The sequence below is a fragment of the Anopheles arabiensis genome, chromosome X (assembly GCF_016920715.1).
Source record: "Anopheles arabiensis isolate DONGOLA chromosome X, AaraD3, whole genome shotgun sequence".
In the NCBI taxonomy this organism is placed as follows: Eukaryota; Metazoa; Arthropoda; class Insecta; order Diptera; family Culicidae; genus Anopheles; species Anopheles arabiensis.
This window is the reverse complement of record NC_053519.1, coordinates 13,206,574-13,228,805: the sequence shown is the minus strand read 5'-3', so window position 1 is coordinate 13,228,805 and position 22,232 is coordinate 13,206,574. Positions and strand designations below refer to the sequence as shown.

General features: G+C 44.2%; 2 protein-coding genes across 4 annotated transcripts; one reads left to right on the top strand and one right to left on the bottom strand.

The window, feature by feature from the left end:
* Positions 1–1,020: 1,020 nt before the first annotated feature.
* On the bottom strand, positions 1,021–3,145 carry LOC120906017 (REST corepressor 2). Of its 3 annotated transcripts, XR_005739991.1 has the most exons (7): positions 3,064–3,145; positions 2,775–2,989; positions 2,598–2,648; positions 2,284–2,421; positions 1,989–2,204; positions 1,781–1,921; positions 1,021–1,662 (listed from the first exon to the last, which is right to left on the bottom strand). XR_005739991.1 is itself a non-coding variant. In XM_040317420.1 (5 exons), the coding sequence occupies exons 1-5, from the start codon at positions 2,917–2,919 to the stop codon at positions 1,839–1,841; spliced, it is 633 nt and encodes a 210-aa protein (XP_040173354.1). In that variant the 5' UTR covers positions 2,920–3,101; the 3' UTR covers positions 1,021–1,838. The 3 variants fall into 3 exon arrangements, 1 of the variants encoding a protein (XP_040173354.1); XR_005739990.1 differs by having other exon boundaries at positions 2,775–3,101; XM_040317420.1 differs by having other exon boundaries at positions 1,021–1,921; positions 2,775–3,101.
* A 3,509-nt stretch (positions 3,146–6,654) lies between these two features.
* Positions 6,655–8,663, top strand: LOC120906164 (REST corepressor-like). Its single transcript, XM_040317651.1, has 7 exons — positions 6,655–6,729; positions 6,804–7,073; positions 7,203–7,244; positions 7,468–7,605; positions 7,722–7,936; positions 8,019–8,252; positions 8,351–8,663. Exons 2-7 carry the CDS (start codon positions 6,863–6,865, stop codon positions 8,447–8,449), a joined length of 939 nt encoding a protein of 312 aa, XP_040173585.1. The 5' UTR covers positions 6,655–6,729; positions 6,804–6,862; the 3' UTR covers positions 8,450–8,663.
* Positions 8,664–22,232: the final 13,569 nt, after the last annotated feature.

Genomic DNA, 22,232 nt, shown 5'->3' with positions numbered 1-22,232 from the left:
ACGAACAGTATCAAGCACAGTACCACCAGGCTGCGGAAACCGAAGCGAACACATCGAACAGTTATAAACGACCAGCAATCATTCCTTGTCAGACCCTTGCTCTCTAAAATAGTGAAATAAATTAGTAACATTGTGTTACTAACGAAACGAAGGCAACATTACCAATAAATTTGGCTCTCATATCTTGCAAGTTTACCGAACGTGAACCGAAAGCTCAGCATTACCTTCAAAAGTCCGCTCACGTGACACGCGTCTTCAACGACTTCGACAGCAGAGCTATCAATTCCCCCCTCCTCCACGCAACGAAAACGTTCACCCTTCTCGGTTGCACTACCCGCACAGAGTTCACTGATACCTTGCTCCTTGCTAAGCTGCTCGGTGGTGAAAGTATGTTTTCCTTCCACCGGCAAAAGCGCATGTAATATTTACCACAAAATCTCACGTGTATTCTATGGGCGAGCAGTAACGAAAAAAAAAAAACACACATCCCACTCGGACCCAATCGAACGGACGACAGGATTGACGTACAGCACGGCATGGTGCGCAATAGTTCACCCTCTCGTCCCAAGAAAGCAGCAGGGCCGAAAAGAGCATACGTCGACATAAGTAAGCGAAACGGCTCGCACAAATGGACTTACACATGTGAGGGAGCTTGCGGCAGCCAACATAATCTGCTTAGCAGCATATTTAGATAACGATTATCCGAACTCGGCGCTCGGCGACAAGCAACGGAAACCGCCATTCGAGCTGAGGAACCAATGAACTCCGACCGTTTTCCGGGGTAGCGCCGGGGACGCCAGGATAATCGCATCTAATCCAGCTAGATGGGTGACCCCCGGCGTTCCATAATAGATAGCGCGGCGAATGTAATGATAGTTCGACTGTGAACGCGATACGGCAACACTAACGGCATCGAATGGTGGATAATAGTACGCTACTGGTTTGCTCTTGCCGGAAGAGCGAAAATAAGGTTCATCGGACGCTTTTTTTAAATGTTTAAAAATTAGTTTGATTGTTTGATCATTTAATTTCGTTTGCCGTTTAACCTGGCCCGCCGTCGGGCACAGAAATGTCGAATCTATAATAATAAGGCACACACGTGCAACACCTCCTAATTTCTGTTTTTCCTTTTTAAATCTCACCCGTAACAGCCGCTCATCCTTTTCGTTGTTAACACCGAGCTATCGAGCTATGCTTCGCTTCCTTCTTTGATATGGGCTACAAACGACTACTGCAATTAATGATCTAAAGCCATCGCTAGGCAAGAGTAAAAAGCTGCGCATACATCTAACCAGTCTGGTTTTGTTCAAATGGCCCTATCGTTGGATGGGACATCCTTTGTTATAATTTCTCTGCTAAATGTAATTTTCCCCCCCAAGCGATAGGCAGTTGCTGGCCTACAAATACATAGCTGTATGATGCTGCAGCAAATAAACTAGGTATACGATGAAAATGTAAAGAAAATGAAAGTGTAAGCGATTGATGGTAGATCCTTCAGCGGAGATGGTGATCTTCGCCGCGTGATGGCACCCCGTCGCCTTCATCGCTCTCGCCGTGGACGGGATCATTGGTGTTGGGAATGGCACCTGTTTCACCGTTCGGAATGTTTCCACCGCTTGTCCCGGCACCATCGCCGTGCATAACCGCACGGCTCGTTGATGGCTACATGGAACGGTGAGAAGGCAGAAAGGTGTGCGGTGTAATAAAAAATCATCTAATGCAGCCACGAACTCGTGCGGAATCGAATAGACTAACTGTAGAGACTGCATGCAGCACTTACCAGCACAGCGGTGCCTCTACCTCGTGCCGAAACGGCGCTCCTTTTCTTTTTTAAGTTTTTAGACTTCAATCTCGGCGCGGACGGATCGCGCTTCCACTTGTAGTAATACTGAACGATGCTGTGGAGCGATTTTTTCGGGATCTACGAGAACAGGACAAGAAATAGATGAACATGGATGATTCTCCGACACCGGGAGGCTCCTGCTTACAATGCGGTGGTAGCGATGAAAGTTTTTTTTCATGCATGTAATGCGCTTCCGCAAACAGTATGCGCTGCTCTTCGGCCCACGTTTCATGATGGACTATGTAGCTGGATAAAGCGTTGTATGCCCGTTCCAGATTGTAGCCTTCCCGGTTCAGCAGCGCCATCGCCTGCTCATCGTTGAAGCTATGTCTTCCTTTGGCAACGGTTAAAAACTCTTGCACTGGAACAGAGAGTTAAGGTGCAGGAGTTAGTTCAATTAGCAGGGAAGGCGCACCGCTGCTACGGTTGGCAGGACCTACATGCGGCGTCCGGTATGTTTTCCTGCGGAAACCACACCAACACATTTGGCTCGTTCTGTCGCTCTTCTGGCCGGCGCCTGTTAGGCGGCACAAACTCGGGAATGTCGGCCTGATACGCAGAGCCCACTCGAGATCCCTCTGAAAGACAAAATAAAGACAAAAAAGTTGTATAGATGACATATTGTATGCAAACGTCATCCGAACGTCATCTCCCGTTATGTAACTTCATCCAGCATGTGTCGTGCGTTCTGCAAATTTTCCAACATGGACGCCCGGGTGCTCCTGGACGTATGAGCATTGCCGTTTCTACTCACTTTTTGGAATGCTATGCAGTATCTCATCCTTAAGATGCTTTGCTCCAGTGTCTGGAAAAAAGAAAACCGATACAGGCCATTGCAGAATGTCATCGAATTACGGCGGCAGGTCTCCTCAGCCTTGCGCATCCAACCGGGGGCAAGTGATCACGCCGACGCAATGGCGTATTTTCTTACCGACATTCGTTCTGGGCTTGGTGTCTGTTGAAGAGCTCGATTTCTTGGCCTCCTCGGCCAACCCGGAATCGCCCGAATCGGAAGATGGATTGTTAAGCTTTTCCTGTCCCTCATCCGATTCCTCATCGCTTGCAAGCATCTCCATCGTCGCGAATTCCAAAGTATCCGGTGAGCGTCGTCACACAAACTGCAACCGCGATTGTCCTTACCACTGCCTTTTGATGCAATATAAAGTTGAACAACTGGGGTAAGGATTGTTTCGCACGTGAAAAGAAAATTTCGTATTTACTTGACCAACACCGCCAACTGCTTCGTACGCGTAGTGGCTTTTTCGTTGAATTTGAGTTTGCTTTCAAAGTCAGCGTTGCGCCCAAGTAACAAACAGGGCCCATGTCACAAATGACGCAACGCAACAGGGACTATTTTGGGCAAGGTAATTTTGGGGTATTTTATGTTGGCTGATTTCAGGACAGCTCAAATTGCTCACTTTCAAATAGATACACAGACGGTCCCCGAGATACACGGTACCTCTTACAATTTGACAATTTTTTGAGCCAATTGTACTGATTTGACACATCAATTGTAAACAAATATTACATAATTTCCGTTTTGATCGAATGCTAAAAACTATTTCAAAAGGTTTAAAACTGTTACTTCATTCAGGATCATATCAAATAATTCATAACGAGGCTAAAACCGCCCCCTACTTGCAAAATTACACGAAAATTAGTGATATTTTAGCAGGAAATCAAGAGATTCGACTTACGCGGAAATTCGAGTTACGCGGTACAGTGGAGCGCCGTTTATCCGGGCTTCTCGGGACTTGACCTCGCACGAATAAGCGAATAACAAGGATAATGAGTCAAATGATATATTTTATCACCAATTCCTGATTAATTTTTGGAAAATTATCTTATTTTTTGATAAAAATAACCCAGTTTTTATTAACTTCATGCTTTTTCCACAAGAATATTTGAAATTTGCCTTGAGTTATCGGGTCTTTTGTTTTGACAATATGCTCTTTTAACCGCTTTTTCAAATATCCTCCTCATAACGAAATGTCACCATTGTATTGAACTGTTATTTCTCAACAGCACGGATAAACGGACAGCCGGATAAAAGGTACCCGGATAAACGGCGCTCCACTGTATTATGCGGACGTTTTCGGTCCCCATTAACCGTGTATCTCGGGGACCACCTGTAAATCAAAAAAGGTCTCGCGTACAAGGAAAATGTATTTAGAAGGTTGATTTTTATCGCCTTTGCTGGGCGACATTGTGGGCAGTGGCGGATCTAACGGTAGGCGGACCAGGCGGTCGCCTGGGGCCCCGTTAATTTAGGGGCCCCGTAAATCGCGATTCTATAATATGCCGTATGGACAGAGTACTAGTGACAAGGGCCTCCGGAAGGATGGACGTTGGGGCCAGAGTCTGGTTAATCATTTGCACCCCCCCGTCAGCAAAAATTTTAAAGCCTATTACTGATGATCGTATCGGACCAATCAGGGCCCCGACAGCATTTCAAGTTTACTCTTCAATCTACCAACAATAGGCTTAGTGCCGCTACCAATCCCCCCCCCCCCCCGTGAGCACCATTTACCATTCAAAAGGGGCCTCAACTCGTCTTACCGCCTAGGGCCCCTGATACCGCCAGGTTTGTGGGAGACATCTGTCACTCTCTACATATAAATTTCATTACCTGGTGCGGAGCAAGGTGGATTTAAAAATATCAGGGTGTGGACTCTAGTGCATTTTGACAATTCGTCACATGACGTAAGGTCCCCAGGATTCAAACTTTGTTTACATTTATTAAATTTGTTCATATAATTTATCTACCCCATTTTTCGATTGAACATTCTCTAAAAATATATTTTGGACTTTGCGAGCTCTTATTTAACATTAAAACATGGATTAAAGTGTGTTATTTTGTGTTATTCCGTGAATTTATTCTATAATTCATTGTGTTTTCGACATTTTTTATGATAAAAATTAAGAAAGCATTATTTTTTTCAATTTTCACATTAATTCCTCATTATCTACGAGCCGCATGGACAATTTACGTGAGATTAGAACTCTTACTCACATGATTTTAAATTTCGTGCATAAACAAATCATAAAATCTTTTGTTAATATATCTCATTTTTTCGATAAAACCAATAGACACACAAAAATGCACATAATTACAAAGAAATCTGTTCTATTTGCTAAGCTTTGTGTGCGGAAACCAATGGTTAACGGTTCTAAAATGACGTAAAGTCCCTCAACTATGGCGACCCCCCAAAGGCCCTAATCCACCACCTGATATTTTTAATCCACCTTGGTGCGGAGTGCCCTCCCCGATGTTTATACCGGAGTCCCAGGAACAGTTATGTCAAGTCGAGAAATGTCATTTTGCTCTGAACAACTTCATCTTGTCATTTTAAAACACCTTGCTCGCGCGACAAAAAAGTAGCTCAATTTTCCAAACAGGGCAACTTGTCTCGCGCGCTGTTTTTGTATTATCCGAAACAATCGAATCATCCAGTTTGCTTACTAGCCAGATTAACGCCAAATTTAGTGCCAAACAAGTAGCTCAGTTTCGAATGGTTCGAGAGGGCTAATGTCCAAATAGCCAGCTCGTACTTTATAGCTAATTGAGGCTGTTTAACGAAAAATCGTCCCGATGTCGTACTTTATGGCTGATTAAGAGATAGGCGGTACTTTGCGGAATTATGGCGCTTTTTAACAAGCACTCGGTACTCTTTGGAACCTTGCGGCTGGTTAGCCTGATGTGTACCCAAGCGCCACAGATTAAGCTTAAACGACTGGAAAATTGAATATTCATAGAAAAAAATGAAAGCTCCATAGATGGCGTATTACAACTCATCATTATATTGTTGTTCTTTTTTTGCAATGTGTTTCGACAAGATTAATCTAATCATGAGCTATATAGCTTTCTAACTTTCCGAGCAAAAATCTATATGAATGGTCGTGTGGTCAGATACATGGGTATCAACACACCTTTACTCAAATCTCTCTTGCTTCAGTGCTTGGGTGGTTGGGTATCCCACAAACAGATGGCGCCACCAGCTTTTTTGCTATTTTTAGAATGCATGAGTCGTTTGACGTCTGCTAAACGAAGTCTTTCTATATTCCGTTTAGGTAGAGAGCTTGAGTCATTTAGAAGCCGTTTAGTGGTCGTTTAGTGGATTTGTGGCACTTGGGTATAGTTCATGATGGAACTTACCCAAATAGCCTAAATTGCTTAAGCAGCTCATTTTGGCACGCTAAAGATCGCTGCTTGAATTCGTCTTTTGCAGTTGATAAACAGCATCAAAGTTATATGTTGGTCTTTCAAACAGCGCCTAAGCAGCTTCCTTATGCCACAGTGCCAGGGATTATTTTTCTTTGTGTTTTATTTTCAAGCAAGCGTCATCGATGAAATAAACAACAAGATTTTTTTCGTTTAAACAAATGTGTATATTTTTAAATGCTTAAATGGTTTAACCATTATAAAAAAAATAATTTCATATTGTTCCTACATAAACTGCATGATTACATTGACAGATAAAATCGGATGCGACGATCCGACGGAATCAAATTTTTTTTTATTCCGTCGTACGATGAAATCGCACGTCCAACGTTGTCTGTCAAATCCCATATAAATCTCGTCTGATAAAATCGCATCGGATGAGCGCTGTCACGGACCTTAGTGGATTTGTGGCACTTGGGAACTATTAACTGTCCAAATCAAAATCTTTGCATCTCAGAATCGTCGTATCTCGAGGGTCCCATGTACCGCAATCAGCCGGCTTAAAATACCCCAAAATTACCTTGCCCAAGATGGTCCCCGTTGCGTTGCGTCATTTGTGACATGGGCCCTGTTTGTTACTTGGGCGCAACGCTGACTTTGAAAGCAAACTCAAATTCAACGAAAAAGCCACTACGCGTACGAAGCAGTTGGCGGTGTTGGTCAAGTAAATACGAAATTTTCTTTTCACGTGCGAAACAATCCTTACCCCAGTTGTTCAACTTTACATCGCATCAAAAGGACTAGCACGGTTGCAGTTTGTGTGACGACGCTCACCGGATACTTTGGAATTCGCGACGATGGAGATGCTTCCAAGCGATGGGGAATCGGATGAGGGTCAGGAAGTTGCAAGCGGTCACACTTCCGACCTGGAATCCCATTTGAGCCGGGAGACATCGGATGAATCGACAAGCCCTGACTATTCCGATACGGCATACAAGCGATCCCGGTCCCAGTCCAGTGCGTCCGAAGACACCGACTATTCGATCCAAAGTTACCATTCTGAATGCGGTAAGAAAAGCACGTCATTGCGTCGGCGTGTTCGGCCTTGCTAGATGCCCAGTTCGTCATTTCGTCGGCCGGTTAGTGCATGTATTTTTTTCTTCTTCTTTTTCTTCCTTCTTCTGCATCAACCTTAAGCACTGAACTATATGAAAGTATCCGATAAGCCCGGAGAAAGGAGTGAGTTGAACCGGCGGTGCTGCTGTCGTTAGTTTCGCGCGTGCAATCCCTGCCGCCACGCTCGACCACTGGGTGGCCATGTTCATCGTGCTACATCCCCGCGAGGCGGGGGGGGGAGAGCGGGTTGGGTCTGGATGGTGGTTCATAGCAGCAGGAAGGTGGAACGATTGTGCGCCAATTTTAATCACGTGCCATGTGCATTCTCTTCTGTCCGATCTTGCAGAGCGAAGTCGAGTGGGCCCTGAGTATCAGGCGGACATTCCGGCGTTTATACCGCCCAGCGAGCGCTTGCCGGCACCACGGCAGGACGCTGAATCGGACATCTTTTGGCTCCCGGCGGAGGATATACCGGAAGAGTTGCGTAGGTGATCGGTACCCTCGGCACCTCATCATTGTACCGTAACACTAACGTTTATGCCCTTTTTCCCTGCGCGGGCGCTCCCTCTCTCTCTCTCTCTCACTATCTCATGTGCGCAGTGCAACATTACTTAAACTATGCAAAGGAAAATCATGACTACAGCGAGGAGCATGCGCTGGTGATGCTGCACCATCACAAAAATGATCTGAAGCGGGCATGCCAGGATATGACCAATTTTGTACTCATTCCGGACGAATGGACCGACGAAGAACGGACACTGTTTATGAAAGCGTATTACTTGTACGGCACGGACTTTCACTACTACAAATGGCTAGTAAGCGTGCCCTTTCGAGCGTTTATTGTCAGGATTTTTATTGCTTTTTTATGTTTTGTTTGGTTTTCCTGCTCACGTACAGCTTCCTTGGATACCTGTTCGTAGGCTGGTGAAGTACTATTACATGTCATTTAAATTTAATGACCATGCAGAAATCGTGTCACTGGCTCAAGCAATCAACCACGCTCGATCAGTCAACAATCAAGCTCAACGATACAACAATCAAGCAGCAGCAAGCAACAATCAAGCACGGGAAGGAGACAACGGTTCGGGAAGGATCGCCACTATCAACCAAGGATTAGAGCTGTCGGACAGGGTAAGTGCTGTTCTGAACGATCGTGTTGTATTGAGCTGACCGGGTAGCCGATTGTGAATCAAATTTGCTTTCTTACCGTTTCATGCAATGGCGCGAAGCCTTCGACGAGCCGTGCGGAAATGAACGGTGGAGGAATGGCACCAGGTGTCACGATCGACTACAGCGCATACCACCATGAGGACAGCGATAGCGACTAGAAGGCATCGGCTGTGCGAGTTGACGTCGTTCGCTGTCGTTCATCCTGAAATGCTATTAGACTAGCAGTGACAATATTCATTTAATTCATTCTTCCAATAACATTCTTTTCAAAATCATGCCACATGTGTGCTGTACACGGCGCACGGACATGGTTTAATATTTTATTACTGTTTGCCCATCTTTTGCATAAAGAGGTAATAAATTGCTCTGTTACGCAAGCGAATCGTTCAAGGAAACGTTAACATTGAATCAGGGCTAAATACTCTCCTTAATTGTGTGCTTCAAATATGTCTTCTTTACTCCCTTTTAACTAAACTGCGACTATTTTGACGATATTACGCCTTTATAAAACAATGCTAAAAGCTAATGTTAGTCTTCCTAAATATGTTGAGTTATTTTGGTTCCCTTTCTCTTGTACTAAAACAAAAATAGTCCAACAAGAAACGCAGCACATCTGCCTGTATCGAATCAGAATGGCCCAATGGTAATGGAAATCTAATCCGACACGGCAGTGTGGAAAAATGCACTTGCCACGAATGTCGCTGGAACTAGCCCGAACGAGAGGGTAGAAAGGAAAAAAAAACCGGGTAATGCATAAACCGACCGGTCTCATCCGCAAACATCATTAAAGCACGGATGCAAACGATGTGCTGATTAGGGCGAAGGGCAATCACCAATTAGTGCCAGTTGGAAAATGGTGCTGTGCCTGTGCCGAAACATTGTGCCCCGAATGCGTTTGGTCTTCGGTGCACAATGCTCTTGCCCTCTCTCGCTGTCTGTCTGGTTCATTAGATTTCGAATCACCTTTCCAAAAACGATGCTACCATATATGCCGTACGCCTTTGCTCGCCACTGTTCGACACAGAACCCGCGAGAGAAAGTGGTTGAAGTGAGCGGCAACGGCAATCGTCGAACCAAAAAAAAGCCTTGCCTCATCCTCCCAAACCTCCCGCGAAAGGGGCCCAAAATAGTGAGTGTTAGGAAGTGTAATATTCCTAAGAACCATGTCGACACTATCCCTATCGGAAGTAGGCGAACGGTTGCTATCTGCTAGTTGAAATCTTTCATTTCAGCAGCGCATCGCGGAGAAGATCCTTTTATGCTTGCCCCCTCCCCACCCCCATAAACACATACACTGATAGGAAGGATGGAAAACTCCATACGCCCGCTGGTCCCAAATTCGCGGGTGTAACGGTTTTTATTTTCGGTTTTGTTTGTTTGCTTTGTTCCATTTCCTGCCCATTTAGCATCTCCCGGGCGACACCAATTACGCGCCGAACCTAACGCGCGTAATAGTTGCTACAATTGCTGGGTGGGAATGGATGGAAGGGGGGAGGGGCAATCTCTACTGCCTACGAAACCGATACACCACCGATATGCGCACAATTTCACGCCTAATTCGATAAGTCTGCTTTCGGCACAGCCTCAAAATAAAAACCCAAAACGGTTCGGCGATGTGTTATCTTGGCGCAATTTTGCGCAACAGCAATGTTCGCCTGTTTGGATTTTCTTTGTGTGGTGGGTGGTGATTTTCCTGTGTTGGCGGTGCTGTTGCTTTGTTGTTCCGCTTTTTAGCACAACTAATATGTGCAATAAATCGTTTTTGCCAGAGGGATGCAAAACGTGCCCGACATGTATTTTTGATGGATAGATACAAATAAATGAAATATGGCTGAGGCTTTTTTCCTCCGATTTTTGACCTTTGGGGCGGTGCTTCACACACACACACACACACATAGACACCCCAAAATCGTGCAGAATGAATGCTGCTGCACGCGTTCAAGATATTTTGCCCCGAAGAAGACGGATGGGTTTTGGGTTTGGGATTTTTGGGAATATCGCGCGCGACCGCCAGGGAAGCGCGCGGGGTAATGTCAATAAATCAAAACATTCTAAATCCAATTTCACGTCCGCTGTTGCGGTTTTATAGTTGCGCATCAATCAAAATGCATTACAGACTTGCAGAGCATTGCGAGATAAAAGGCTGTGGCCCGCGACAGGGAAACGGTTCAACGATGATGTCTGTACGAAACTGTTTAAAAAATGTAAACGGCCAGCAATGGCGTGCGTCGCGTTGCTACCAGACTGTAGGCAACAGGTGTATCGGCGGCAACACGCTAGAATGTTGTTCCCGCGAAGTATCTTATTCGCTAACCGAGAAGTGATAAATCTATTTCGATGAGCACAGCGTGAACTGTGAATCGATATCGATTGCAGCCGTCTTTGATCTTGCCAACCGTCTCGGGCGGAGAGGACCGTCGTGGGAAAGCAGTGGCAAAACGATTTGGCCCCGGCCACCACCAGGAAGCCAACAAGACTAGTTGGAATTAAATCGTCATTAGCATATATATTAAATGAGCTGTGCCAGTGCGAAAAAGGGATCAACGCTGTTTGCCGAGTGGCCTGTGGCGCTCCGAAATTGCAACCGGTGAGCATTTGTTCAAATTGCATGTCCTTCGACACTCCGGCCGGCAGGGTCTGACGTGCGAAACGGGGTTGGTTGTGAACTGTTACAAACTATTACATCAACCTGTTCACCGGTTTCATTACTCCGATTGAGTCGAAAGGTGCGGCCGGTTGAATTTCCTCACCTTTCCGAAGGTGATCACGGGAATCTTATTGGGATTTTGTCGGAGGACAAAACCGAAGTCCAACCATTGCGGCGGAAACATTCTCATTACCGATGGGTTCGCTTTATTACACGAACATCCAATGTAAATGTTTGAACTGTGTTTCCTACAGCCATCTTCTTCTTCTTTGGCTCAACAACCGTCATCGGTCAAGGCCTGCCTGTACCACTTGTGGGCTTGGCTTTCAGTGACTAAATGATTTCCCCCCATAGTAGGATAGTCAGTCCTACGTATGGCGGCACGGTCCATTTGGGGCTTGAACCCATGACGGGCATGTTGATAAGTCGTACGAGTTGATGACTGTACTACGAGACCGGCCTACAGCCATCTTCTAGACATAATAATCAATCTTCAGATTTTTGAAACACATTACCAGATGTAATTCCCGTAGTTTCGAATGTCTTTTACTGAGCTCTGATGTATTCTTTGTACTGATTATTTGCTCCAGTCACTGTACTGCACTTTCGTGTATAAATGTATAAAACACGGTGTTACTTGGTCCGCCATTTTCTCCAAGACACATCGTATGGTGAAGTTCTCAGTGGTTAGTGGTTGATTTTCTGTTTAGGAATCATTTTCTGATAGCTTCCAACGTACTTTCCAACGTCTGAAACAATCCAATTGGATGTGGGAGAAGCGGGTATATTGTTAAGTCTTGCGAGTTGTCGACTTGAGCACGCGACAGGCCAATCTAATCAAATCAATTGTATATATTTTGTCTAAACTGAAGTATTGCCTTCCTTGAGTAAGCTTATCTCAAAAACTGCCCATAGCAGTAACGCAGTCACCACATGCCCAGGTGAAAACACCCATCATGCGACACCACTCATCATACACACTTAAAATTTTTTGCCGAATCTCGGTTAATTTTTGCCGAGATCTGCACAACTGAGATCTCGGCAAAGATCTCGGTTAAATTTCTGTTGCCGAAATCTCGGTTAAAAATGCAATTGACATTTTGTTTTGACGTTTACGTTTAACCGAGATTTTCGGTTAGAGCAATCCGAGATTTCAGCTAATTATAAAAACAATCTTTTTTTATTTTTAGTGGTTTTATTTGCGTAAAAAGTTAGTTTGAGTTATAAAAACAAACACAATTATTTATTGAGCCACAGCCATAACAGCCAGAGCCGATGCTGATTGCCGATGTACATTTTCTGCAGCATGATACCACCATCTTATCTGCACACTTAAAAATATTTCACGACCTCGGTTAAAAAAACTGCCGAAATCCGTCGGCTCTTTCGATTCTTGCTGATATGTCAGTTGAAAAAACCCAGTAGCCGAAAATCAGTACCATTTAAAACTGAAATATCAGTTAAATAAAAATTTTAACCGAAACTCGGCAACACATCATGCCGAGAACATACGTTAACACTGCTGTCACCGAGATAATCCGTCAAAATAACCGAAATTTCAGCTTTACTACTTGGATTAGCCGAGGCTCGGTATTCTATCTGTCATTCTGTTAATCTCGTGCTAATGAAACGAAAACCTTTCGGAGTGATGTTGTGATGTAAAATAAAAAATGTAAAAAAAAGTGAAAATGAGTCTCTCAGCGTGAAAAAAACGAGAATCAGTTGCGTGCGATCGAGCACAGGTATGGAGCGGGGTTGGGGCTAGGGAACTCCATCAGCGCACGCAACCGGTGCTCTTCAGAGTGTCGCTCGGAGCAGTCCCTATTTAAGGATCAGATGTGGAAGCTAATCCGGTTGGTTCAACCTTTGCCAGACCGTACAGACTTCCAGGATTCATTTCCGGTCACCTGCACGAGGTAAGTATCAACACTCGATCACAAGAAATCTAAAAAGGGCTCACTCAGACTTGTTTCACTCTGCCCGCTTTACAGAACCGTGCCTGTACCAGTGCCCGCTCCTTGTCCGGCTCATTTTCCTGTACCGGTACCACATCCAAACGCTGTGCCCCAAACGGCGGTTGAATCGGCGCCTGTCCCAACGCTTTCCATCACATAAAAAAAAACCCATTTGATACGCAAATAAAATCACTAAAATAAAAATAAAATGTTTTTATATTTAGCCGAAATCTCGATTTGCTCTAACCGAAAATCTCGGTTAAACGTAAACGTCAAAACAAAATGTCATTAACCGAGATGTCGGCAACAGAAATTTAACCGAGATCTTTGCCGAGATCTCAGTTGTGCAGATCTCGGCAAAAATTTACCGAGATTCGGCAAAATTTTTTAAGAGTGTGTAGATGGACGGCAGGAAGTCACCTCCCCACCCCCAAATAATGAGAGTTGTGGTGGGATGGGAAGCGCAGGGACGGCCGCCGGTACAACACCAGATGGTGTACAGCGTCTGGATGTATTAAAGGTGTAGGAAGATGGGCCGGGCATAGAGCGGGCACCGGTACAGACACGGTTCTGTAAAGCGGGCAGAGTGAAACAAGCCTGAGTGAACCTTGATTGGAAGTCATGTGGTCGAGTATTTGGATATTTACCTCGTGAAGGTAACTGGAAATGAAACCTGGAAGTCCGAACGGGCCGGCAAAGGTTGGTCCAATCGGACTAGCATCCGGTAATCCTTGGATAAGGACTGCTTCGAGCGACGATCTTACGTCGATCTTACGACGATCGACGACTACGTGCGTTGACAGAGCTTCCTAGGCCACCCGTGCCCCATCGTACGCTACTGATGATCGGTTTCTTCACGCTGGGTGTCATATGTTCGTTTATTTTTCACACTATTAATTTTATAACACAAAATCACTCCGGAAGGTTTCTGCATCGACAAAATGATGAATGACAGATAGAAAACCGAGCCTCGGCTAACTCAAATAGCATAGCCGAAATTTCGGTTATTTTGACGGATGACCTCGGTGACAGCAGTGTTAACGTACGTAATCGGCATGTTGTGTTGCCGAGTTTCGGTTAAAATATTTTTTTAACTGATATTTCAGTTTTAAATGGTACTGATTATCGGCAATGGGAAATTTTTAACTGACATATCAGCAAGAAGCGAAAGAGCCGACGAATTTCGGCAGTTTTTTTAACCGAGGTCGTGAAATATTTTTAAGTGTGGAGGTCGTGAAATATTTTTAAGTGTGTAGAGTTTAAAATAGCAAGAAGAGCTATTTTCTATGCATATGTTACCAACAACTGCAAAACAGATGTTCGCCATTCGTACTTTCCAACCGCACTGTCTAGAAAAGACAGACTCCAGTTACGGGATTACATACAGTGGCGGGTCAAGCCTCTCCGAGGCCCTAGGCGTAATGGTAGACGGTCAATGGTGGGCCCCTTTACCAACTCCATTGACAGGAGGGGGGGGGGGGGGTGTGGTTGTGAAATGGTGTGAAATCATGCACTACAAATTTTCTAAGTTGGCTGCAGTTACATTTTTTACTGAAAGCTATTGAGTAATACATGGTTTTGTTGTTTCACTGAATATTTGTACAACAAATTACTGACAATGCATTTATTTATTCTGTCAAAACGACATGTAAGTCAGTTTGAGCCTCAAAAGAAAATATATTGCGATGCCCGCTTGTTCGTGATGAACAAAAATTTGATTTGGGTAAGCGGTTACTTACAGACACCCCGATAAAATTTTAGGTGCATATTCGGCTTGCGGAATTAACGTTTTGGTTGAGAAATCTTCACACCACTTTGCTGTTCTTGCTGAAATTTCGTGGTAACCGTGAGTGCATACCAAATCAACAAACTTGTTTCGACAAAATACAGTTCACATCTGTATAAAACTTTATGAAACAGAAATGAACATGAGCAGAATGGACTGCCATCCTGCGCATCAATAAAAACCCCAATTTCTATACTTTTTTTCGCCAATTTTTAATCGATATCAATGACTAAACAATCAGTAATATCAGAAAGCCTTTGTGGTATGTTCAAATTTTGGGTACTGTGGATACTGTTTCGAAGCGGACTTTCGATACTTGATCGTCTAGGCGATCATAAAAACCTTTAGGACGTTGGTGTTTAGAGGGCTTCCCTTCGGTAGGGGGACGAAACTAAACTCTTTAAATGAGAAGTCCACAGATGAAGGATGAGCATAGTCCTATCCTGACAATCCGAACAAATCTGACCTGCCATGATCGGAGTTGGTTTTATTTATACTCAAAAGAAGTTAAAGGTCAGAAAGTTATCGTTTTCGCTACGCTAGTTACGTTTGTCTTTTATTAACAAGAACGATGGTTCTAAACGATATTTTCTTTCCTACTTTACAGTTTTCAGCTCGTGTTTCATAGTACGGACGATTTGATTTAAAATCGTCACCGTGAGCATAACATGAAAACAATAGTTTGCTTTTACGTTGGTGTTTACCTTTACAATGAATACTGAAGTACCGTCTTGCTTCGAATTGCGGCCACTTCATTTTCAATCGGTCAGAGCGATAACTTCTTGCACGCGGGAAAAACAATATTTTCATTCGAAAGTAACTGGAAATACTCTGTATTGCAGTATGTTTGTCTTAAGTGATCCGCGGACCACAGATTGGAGGCGACTGCTTTAGATCAGCTGCTTTCTAAATGATCGATCGTTGAGGGCCAGGAGAATGCATCTTTTTCTTCTACACATACATTATTATGTTATTACAGTTAATACACAAAATAACTGGTATATGATATTAAACAATGTGATTGGTTATATTGTTGTTTTTCTTAAATTATTATATCATCCAAGCAAGTTTCTAATTCGTTTTATTAACTTACAATTACTAAAATTGATTGTACAATTACTAAAATTGATTCTTCAATTAAGAGTCAGCAGCATAGTGTGCAAAAGTCATAAAAAGTTCCAAACAATTAAGCAAAATCGCAATATCGCTTCCCAATGTACCCTTCCTTCCATGTTGCAAATTTGTTTCAGGATATATCTGAAGATGGTACAAAAACCTTACTACTTACTACTTATCCGGCGCTACAACCGCTTTGCGGTCTTGGCCTGCCTCAGGAGTGTCCGAAACCGCTCACGGTCTCGCGCCTTCGTCTGCCAGTCCGTTATCCCGGCCTTAATGGCGGACGCCTCCACGCCATCTTGCCACCTCAATTTGGGCCTACCACGCCTCCTCTGTCCTTGTGGACGGCCTAAAAAGACTTTACGGGCTGGGTCGTCCGTTTCCATGCGTATAACATGGCCAGCCCTTAACAAAAACCTTAACAGCTGAAAAATTATCGAGACAAACGTACAATCGTTCAGTACTATTATGAGGCCACGGACAAGTAAGGCCAGGTCAGACAAATTGATAGCGCATTTCTTTAAAAAAACAAGCTCCTAGAAAATCGTTGCATCCTTAAAAAGCAATAGTGTGTAACCATTGTTCTCGTAAAATCAACAGTCAGGTTTTTATGGAATAATTCGTTTCTATTTTCTAATTTCTCCTCAAATTTGACCATATTGATTGGTCCGACAATCCATGTTATGGTGATCAAGTTTGGAAGAGTTCAACGATATGAATTGTCATATTAAAATATGTTCGGTTACTTTTTAATGAAGAGGATCTTCCTATCTTTCAAAATCGGGCAAATATTTTCTCGGGCCTGACTGCATATTGTGGCGGGCCGGACTTTGCCGACCGCCCTTTGACCGCGGAATTTGACCCAAACCCTTCAACAGCTTGCCTTTCTACCATCACTTCCTCCAGTCCACAATTTTGACTGGGGCCCCAAAGGTTAGCCGGGGCACGAGTTCTTAGTTTTTGCGAGATAACATAGACATAAGCCAAATTAAAAAGCGCACACATCGACATCGGAATCGATTCTTGAATGAAACCTCAACAGATAAAAAGAGCGTGCTTGGTGTCAGCCAATTTTTCTTGCTAATTTCTATGGCTACGAACCGTTGTGTTGAGATCGGTTCGTCGGAGCCTTTTAATGTCGTATGTCCCTGTAGTTTGCGTTAGGCATCTCTTGTAACGGATTTTCGCTTTACCCAATTCGTGCGTAGCGTTCAATGCATTTGATCCAACGCTTTGGGTCAACGGTGATGAAATGATATTGTTTTGAGCTGTGGGCATGTATCGCAGCGTTCTGCGCTTCCAACTAAGGTAAAAATATTGCACATGTTAAAAAGGCAAATATTTTCTGCTTCTGATAGTAAAATGCTTCTGATAAATAAAATAAATATGCTTCTGATAGGTCTGGTAGCAATAGTAAATCTGATTGTAAACATAACCCAGGGAGGGAAAATGGGGGTATATTGGGTTGACAACACCAAACGGAAGGGGCCCCTCAATCGACGGGATCATCAACGGGGCCCCCAAATGGCCGAGGCAATGGAGATTGTTCTTCGTATTATGGCTGTATATGGCTGTATGTAGATGCAGCTGTAACGGTTTTTGGTCTTGTTGTATTCGCAAAAATTGAAATAGTCGATAAAAACCATATATAAATGAACATGGTCCATAGGTTCCTTGAGTATTTTTATACCCTTTCCCCCCCCCCCCCCCCCCCCTTCCTTCTAACTGAAACCTTTCCCATTTCCCCTTCTCTTCGGTCCACAAACTTGATGTGTTCGATTAGGGTCAAGAATGAAAATTTTAGTTTTTGCATTAAAAGACACACACAATCCACCATACCAGGCCAGGAATGTGAATACCATTTTTCGTGTGAAACAGCTGTCTGCTTTCGGCACACAATCGCAAAGCTGTAGCAGGGGCCCCGTATACAAGAACAGGACAGTTCATCCCAGCCAAGAGCGCACACAATGGCTTCGATTTAACCATTTTTCGAATGAAACCTCAACCCACTGAAGCACCGTTGACCAAACGACCTTCCTAGGCTTTTTAAAGCGACGCGAGCTTGGTGTCAATTTTTCCTGCTAATTTCTCCGGCCGGTGTATTGAAATTCTGTGTAGGGGCCTTTAAATTTTTGTCTGTGTATGATGTGTGCTTGTGGCTGTTGAAACGGGTTTTCTTTGTGGTTAAACGCAGCGTTCTGTTCTGTGTTCCGTGCATTGGATTTTAGCAGCAAGTGTCTCCGCGTTTTTTTTTTTTGGTGAGCTCGTGCACCGACCATCCACACCAAGACACCAAATGCACGGTTCCCCTTATTGACGGGGGCCCTTACCGACGGTGGGCCCCTTCATCGAAGAGTCCACATAATCGTTGGGGCTCCGTAAACCACCTTTGAGTTTTGGCTATATAGCTGTAACGGTTTTTTATCTTGTCTTCACGCAAAAAGTTGTATGTAAATAGTGGTAAAACATCATTTTTATATTAACATGGCCCAGTTCCTTTTTGGACTTATGAATACCACCCCTTCCCGATTTCCCCTATTTGTCAGTTGACCACAAAAGTTGAGTAGGGCCCCGCGTAAAAATTTTAGGTTTTGGGTTAAAAGCAGGCACGCTCCACGATCTCAGGCTTGAGATGTTAATACCATTTTTCGCGTGAAAACAGCTGTCTGTTTTCGGCACACATCTGCAAAGGGGCCCCCAGACAAGCACAGGCACGGTTCATCCAAGCCAAATTGAAAAGCGCACACATCGATATCGATGGAATCGTTTCTCCAATGAAACCTCTACCCACTGGAGCACCGTTGCTTGCTTGATATTAGTCAATTTTTCCTGCTAATTTTACCGGCTACGAGCCGGTGTATTGATATTGTGTTTCGGGGCCTTTAAATTTTTGTTTGGGTGTGTTGTATGCTTCTGTTGTGTAACGGGTTTTCGGTGGTAGTTAAGCGCAGCGTTCTGTGCATTTCATTTTAGCAGCAAGTTGCTCTGCGTGGTTTTGGGTTTGGGTGTCTCGTGAACAGGCCATCCACACCAGCAAAATTTGACGGTTTCTCGCTCTGCCCAATACTTTGCGCCAACGATGATGGGGTATTGATTTGAGCTGTGCGCGCGTGTCGCAGCGTTCTTCGCTTGCGACTTTGGTGCAACTATCGGCAGATTTCTTAGAACATTTAATGTGCTGCTTTGAGTAGTATGGGGCCCCGGTTTTCTGCAGTTCGGGGCAGAAAACCCTCGACAAAATATAGTGAGTGAAGCGATGGGAAAAATGAATTAATTAAAAATAAGTCTTTTTGAAATAGATGGTAAAAGTCCCATCCAAGGGGGAGGGGGGGGGGGGGTAGATTCGATACGAAGTCGAACATCCACAATGACGGGGCCCCTGGCGGCGGCCCAGTCCGCCCACCGTTTAACGCGCCACTGATTACATAAAGATCAGATAACTCGTGTAAGTCTGGTGTGAGATTGTTTTTTTTAATACCAAAAACATTACAAAGTGAGACCAAGGTGTTTGTTTTGTACCAAAAAGATTTTAAATATTATATACAGAACTCGTAGCTTAATAGTGTGTCTGCTTCAGAAGAGTTAGGAGCGGGTGAAAACTGCTTGAGAACCAAGGTTTCGGGTGAGCTAGGAGCCTAGAGCAGGCGCTTTGTTCGTTATATGGAAGAGATCTGTACTGGCTGATGATTTTATGAGGACTTAATGTTACTTCATGTTATTACAGACTACTGCGATCGGAATATTAAACACATGTTAGCTATTTTAACCATCACGATGCAAAAAATGATGTGTATCAGTCATCACTTCACTCACTTTTATAATTCCTTCTAATCATTCCTTGAAGAGCAGCTGCTGTCGGAAGTGAAATGTCCTGGATAAACGTACGCAATGCAATCGACTATGCGGCTCAACTCCCACAGCATTTTTGAGTGTACTTGGATCATACTATCCGTACAAAAACATCGAATGTTTTTCGGAGTGGTCTATATTTCTCTTCACCCTACTTTCCAGTCTCCTACCAGTCCACATTAGACGATCCAACCGACAACGTTGGAGACATTCTAGACCCCAAATCAGGCCGGATTCTCTTGGTTGGAGTCTTCAACCACCTTCATCGTTCACATGCTCTCGCCAAAACAGCTCTAATCATTCATCTTTCTTTCATCCAAGTTCATCCAGCAAGGTCACCAAGTTTTAGTGGAACCCCCATGCACTGGGGGACTACTATGGGTAATAAATAAGTTACTGAAAGCCAAGCCCACTAGTGGTACAGGCAGGCCTTGGCCAAAAACAAAATTTTCAAAAATAAACTGATAGCGCCATCTGTTGATGAGTAGCTCTAGTTTAACTTTCATCAGCTTTGACAGCTTTCACCTTCTCCGTTTACTGTTGGTTTATTTTGCATTGAAGTTATGCTAGAATTAGAACAGAGGTGCGATTCGATTAAAATATTAAAATCGACTCCGGAAGGTAGGTCCGCGCCGCAATATCCGGAGTCGTTCGGAATAGTCCGAAATGGCCCGGAGTTGTCCGGAATCGCCCGGAGTCGCCCGGAGTCGGAGTCACCCGGAGTCGTCCGGAGTCGTCCGGAGTCGGAGTCGTTCATCTGGAGTCGGCCGAGGTCGGCTTGTATGGTCGGTGGTCGGTGCACGCGCAGAGTGAAAGACAAAAAAACATAACGAAAGGAATTGTTTGATCATAAGCACATTAAATCACACGGCTCCTGTTGACTCCGACCAACTCCGATTCCGAACGACTCCGGACGACTTGGGACGACTCCGACTTCGAACGACTCCGGGCGACTCCGGACGATTCCGAACGACTCCGGACGACTCCGACTCGGGGCAGATCTAGTGGTTCCATTTTGCCGGAGTCGGAGTCGGATCCAAGTCGTGGGAGCGCTCCATACAGCACATCACTAGGCTGGAGCTTGGGGGAAATAAGTCGTACGTGTATCAATGTGTGGGTATAACGACAGAAGCTTCGGACAAATGTGGCAAATAAGGCAGCGGTAATCGCTGATGCGGGCGTGCGTGCGTTTTCTGCAAATGTATGGAATTTGACACCCGCAGCGGGTGACAGTTTGAAACCGCATGCGTCAGAATCAAACAATTATGATTTTTCAAACGCCCGCAGTAACGATTACCGCTACTTAAGTGTACCTACGTTGCAAATTGATAAGTAAAAAAAAATATAAGTTTATTTATATATATAATATATTTTTCCTTGTATATTTTTGTTTCTTCTTTCCGAAACACTCCTTTACAATGTTGCTGAAATCCACATGCTAAGCGATTATTCTTAAACTGCCTTTAAAATTGCACCAGGTTACAATTTTGTTAACATTTCTGCCAATACAGGGTTTACCTAGCCAATCGGGCGTCGTCAAAGCGTTATCGGTCGCCGTAAATACATTTTCGGGCGACGTAAACCCTCAATTGGGCACTGTCATTTTTTTTCAGGCCTTGTGAAGTATGAATCGGGCTTAGTACATAATGAAAGCGGCCTACTATACATTTTGTTGCTTTCTAGTTGTAAAACAATACTATTTGCGAGTAGTTTAACTATCTGTAAGAAAATTCAATATTTTTAAGTTAAATTAGAAATAAATGATGATGATTCAAAAATTCCAAAAGAAATGATTCAAATTCATTATTTTAAATTTTTTATTCTAGCCCGTACAATGGTACGCGTTTGAACGCGCCCGCGGAAACGCGCGTCGTGTATTTGCGGCCTAAAATGAAACAGTTTTATTAAAACATTATTTTTACGACCTTGTTAATTCCGCTCGATTCATCGTCCGAAAGTACAGTCTGTTCCCGAGTTACGCGGTTCTCGACTTACGCGGATTCGGAGATACGCGGTTTACTAAATTTGACAGATTAAATGTCAAATCAGTACGATTTGCTTCAAGTTCGTTGTAAAATGCATTTTTGCTAACTAATTGAAACCGCTTAAAAGCCATAAATATTACAATTGTCTGCACGAATCATATCAAATAAATCATAATATGTATTAAAGTACTAAGTTGAATCAAAAACTCCGTCGCCCGGAGTCGGAGTCACCCGGAGTCGTCCGGAGTCGTCCGGAGTCGGAGTCGTTCATCTGGAGTCGGCCGAGGTCGGCTTGTATGGTCGGTGGTCGGTGCACGCGCAGAGTGAAAGACAAAAAAACATAACGAAAGGAATTGTTTGATCATAAGCACATTAAATCACACGGCTCCTGTTGACTCCGACCAACTCCGATTCCGAACGACTCCGGACGACTTGGGACGACTCCGACTTCGAACGACTCCGGGCGACTCCGGACGATTCCGAACGACTCCGGACGACTCCGACTCGGGGCAGATCTAGTGGTTCCATTTTGCCGGAGTCGGAGTCGGATCCAAGTCGTGGGAGCGCTCCATACAGCACATCACTAGGCTGGAGCTTGGG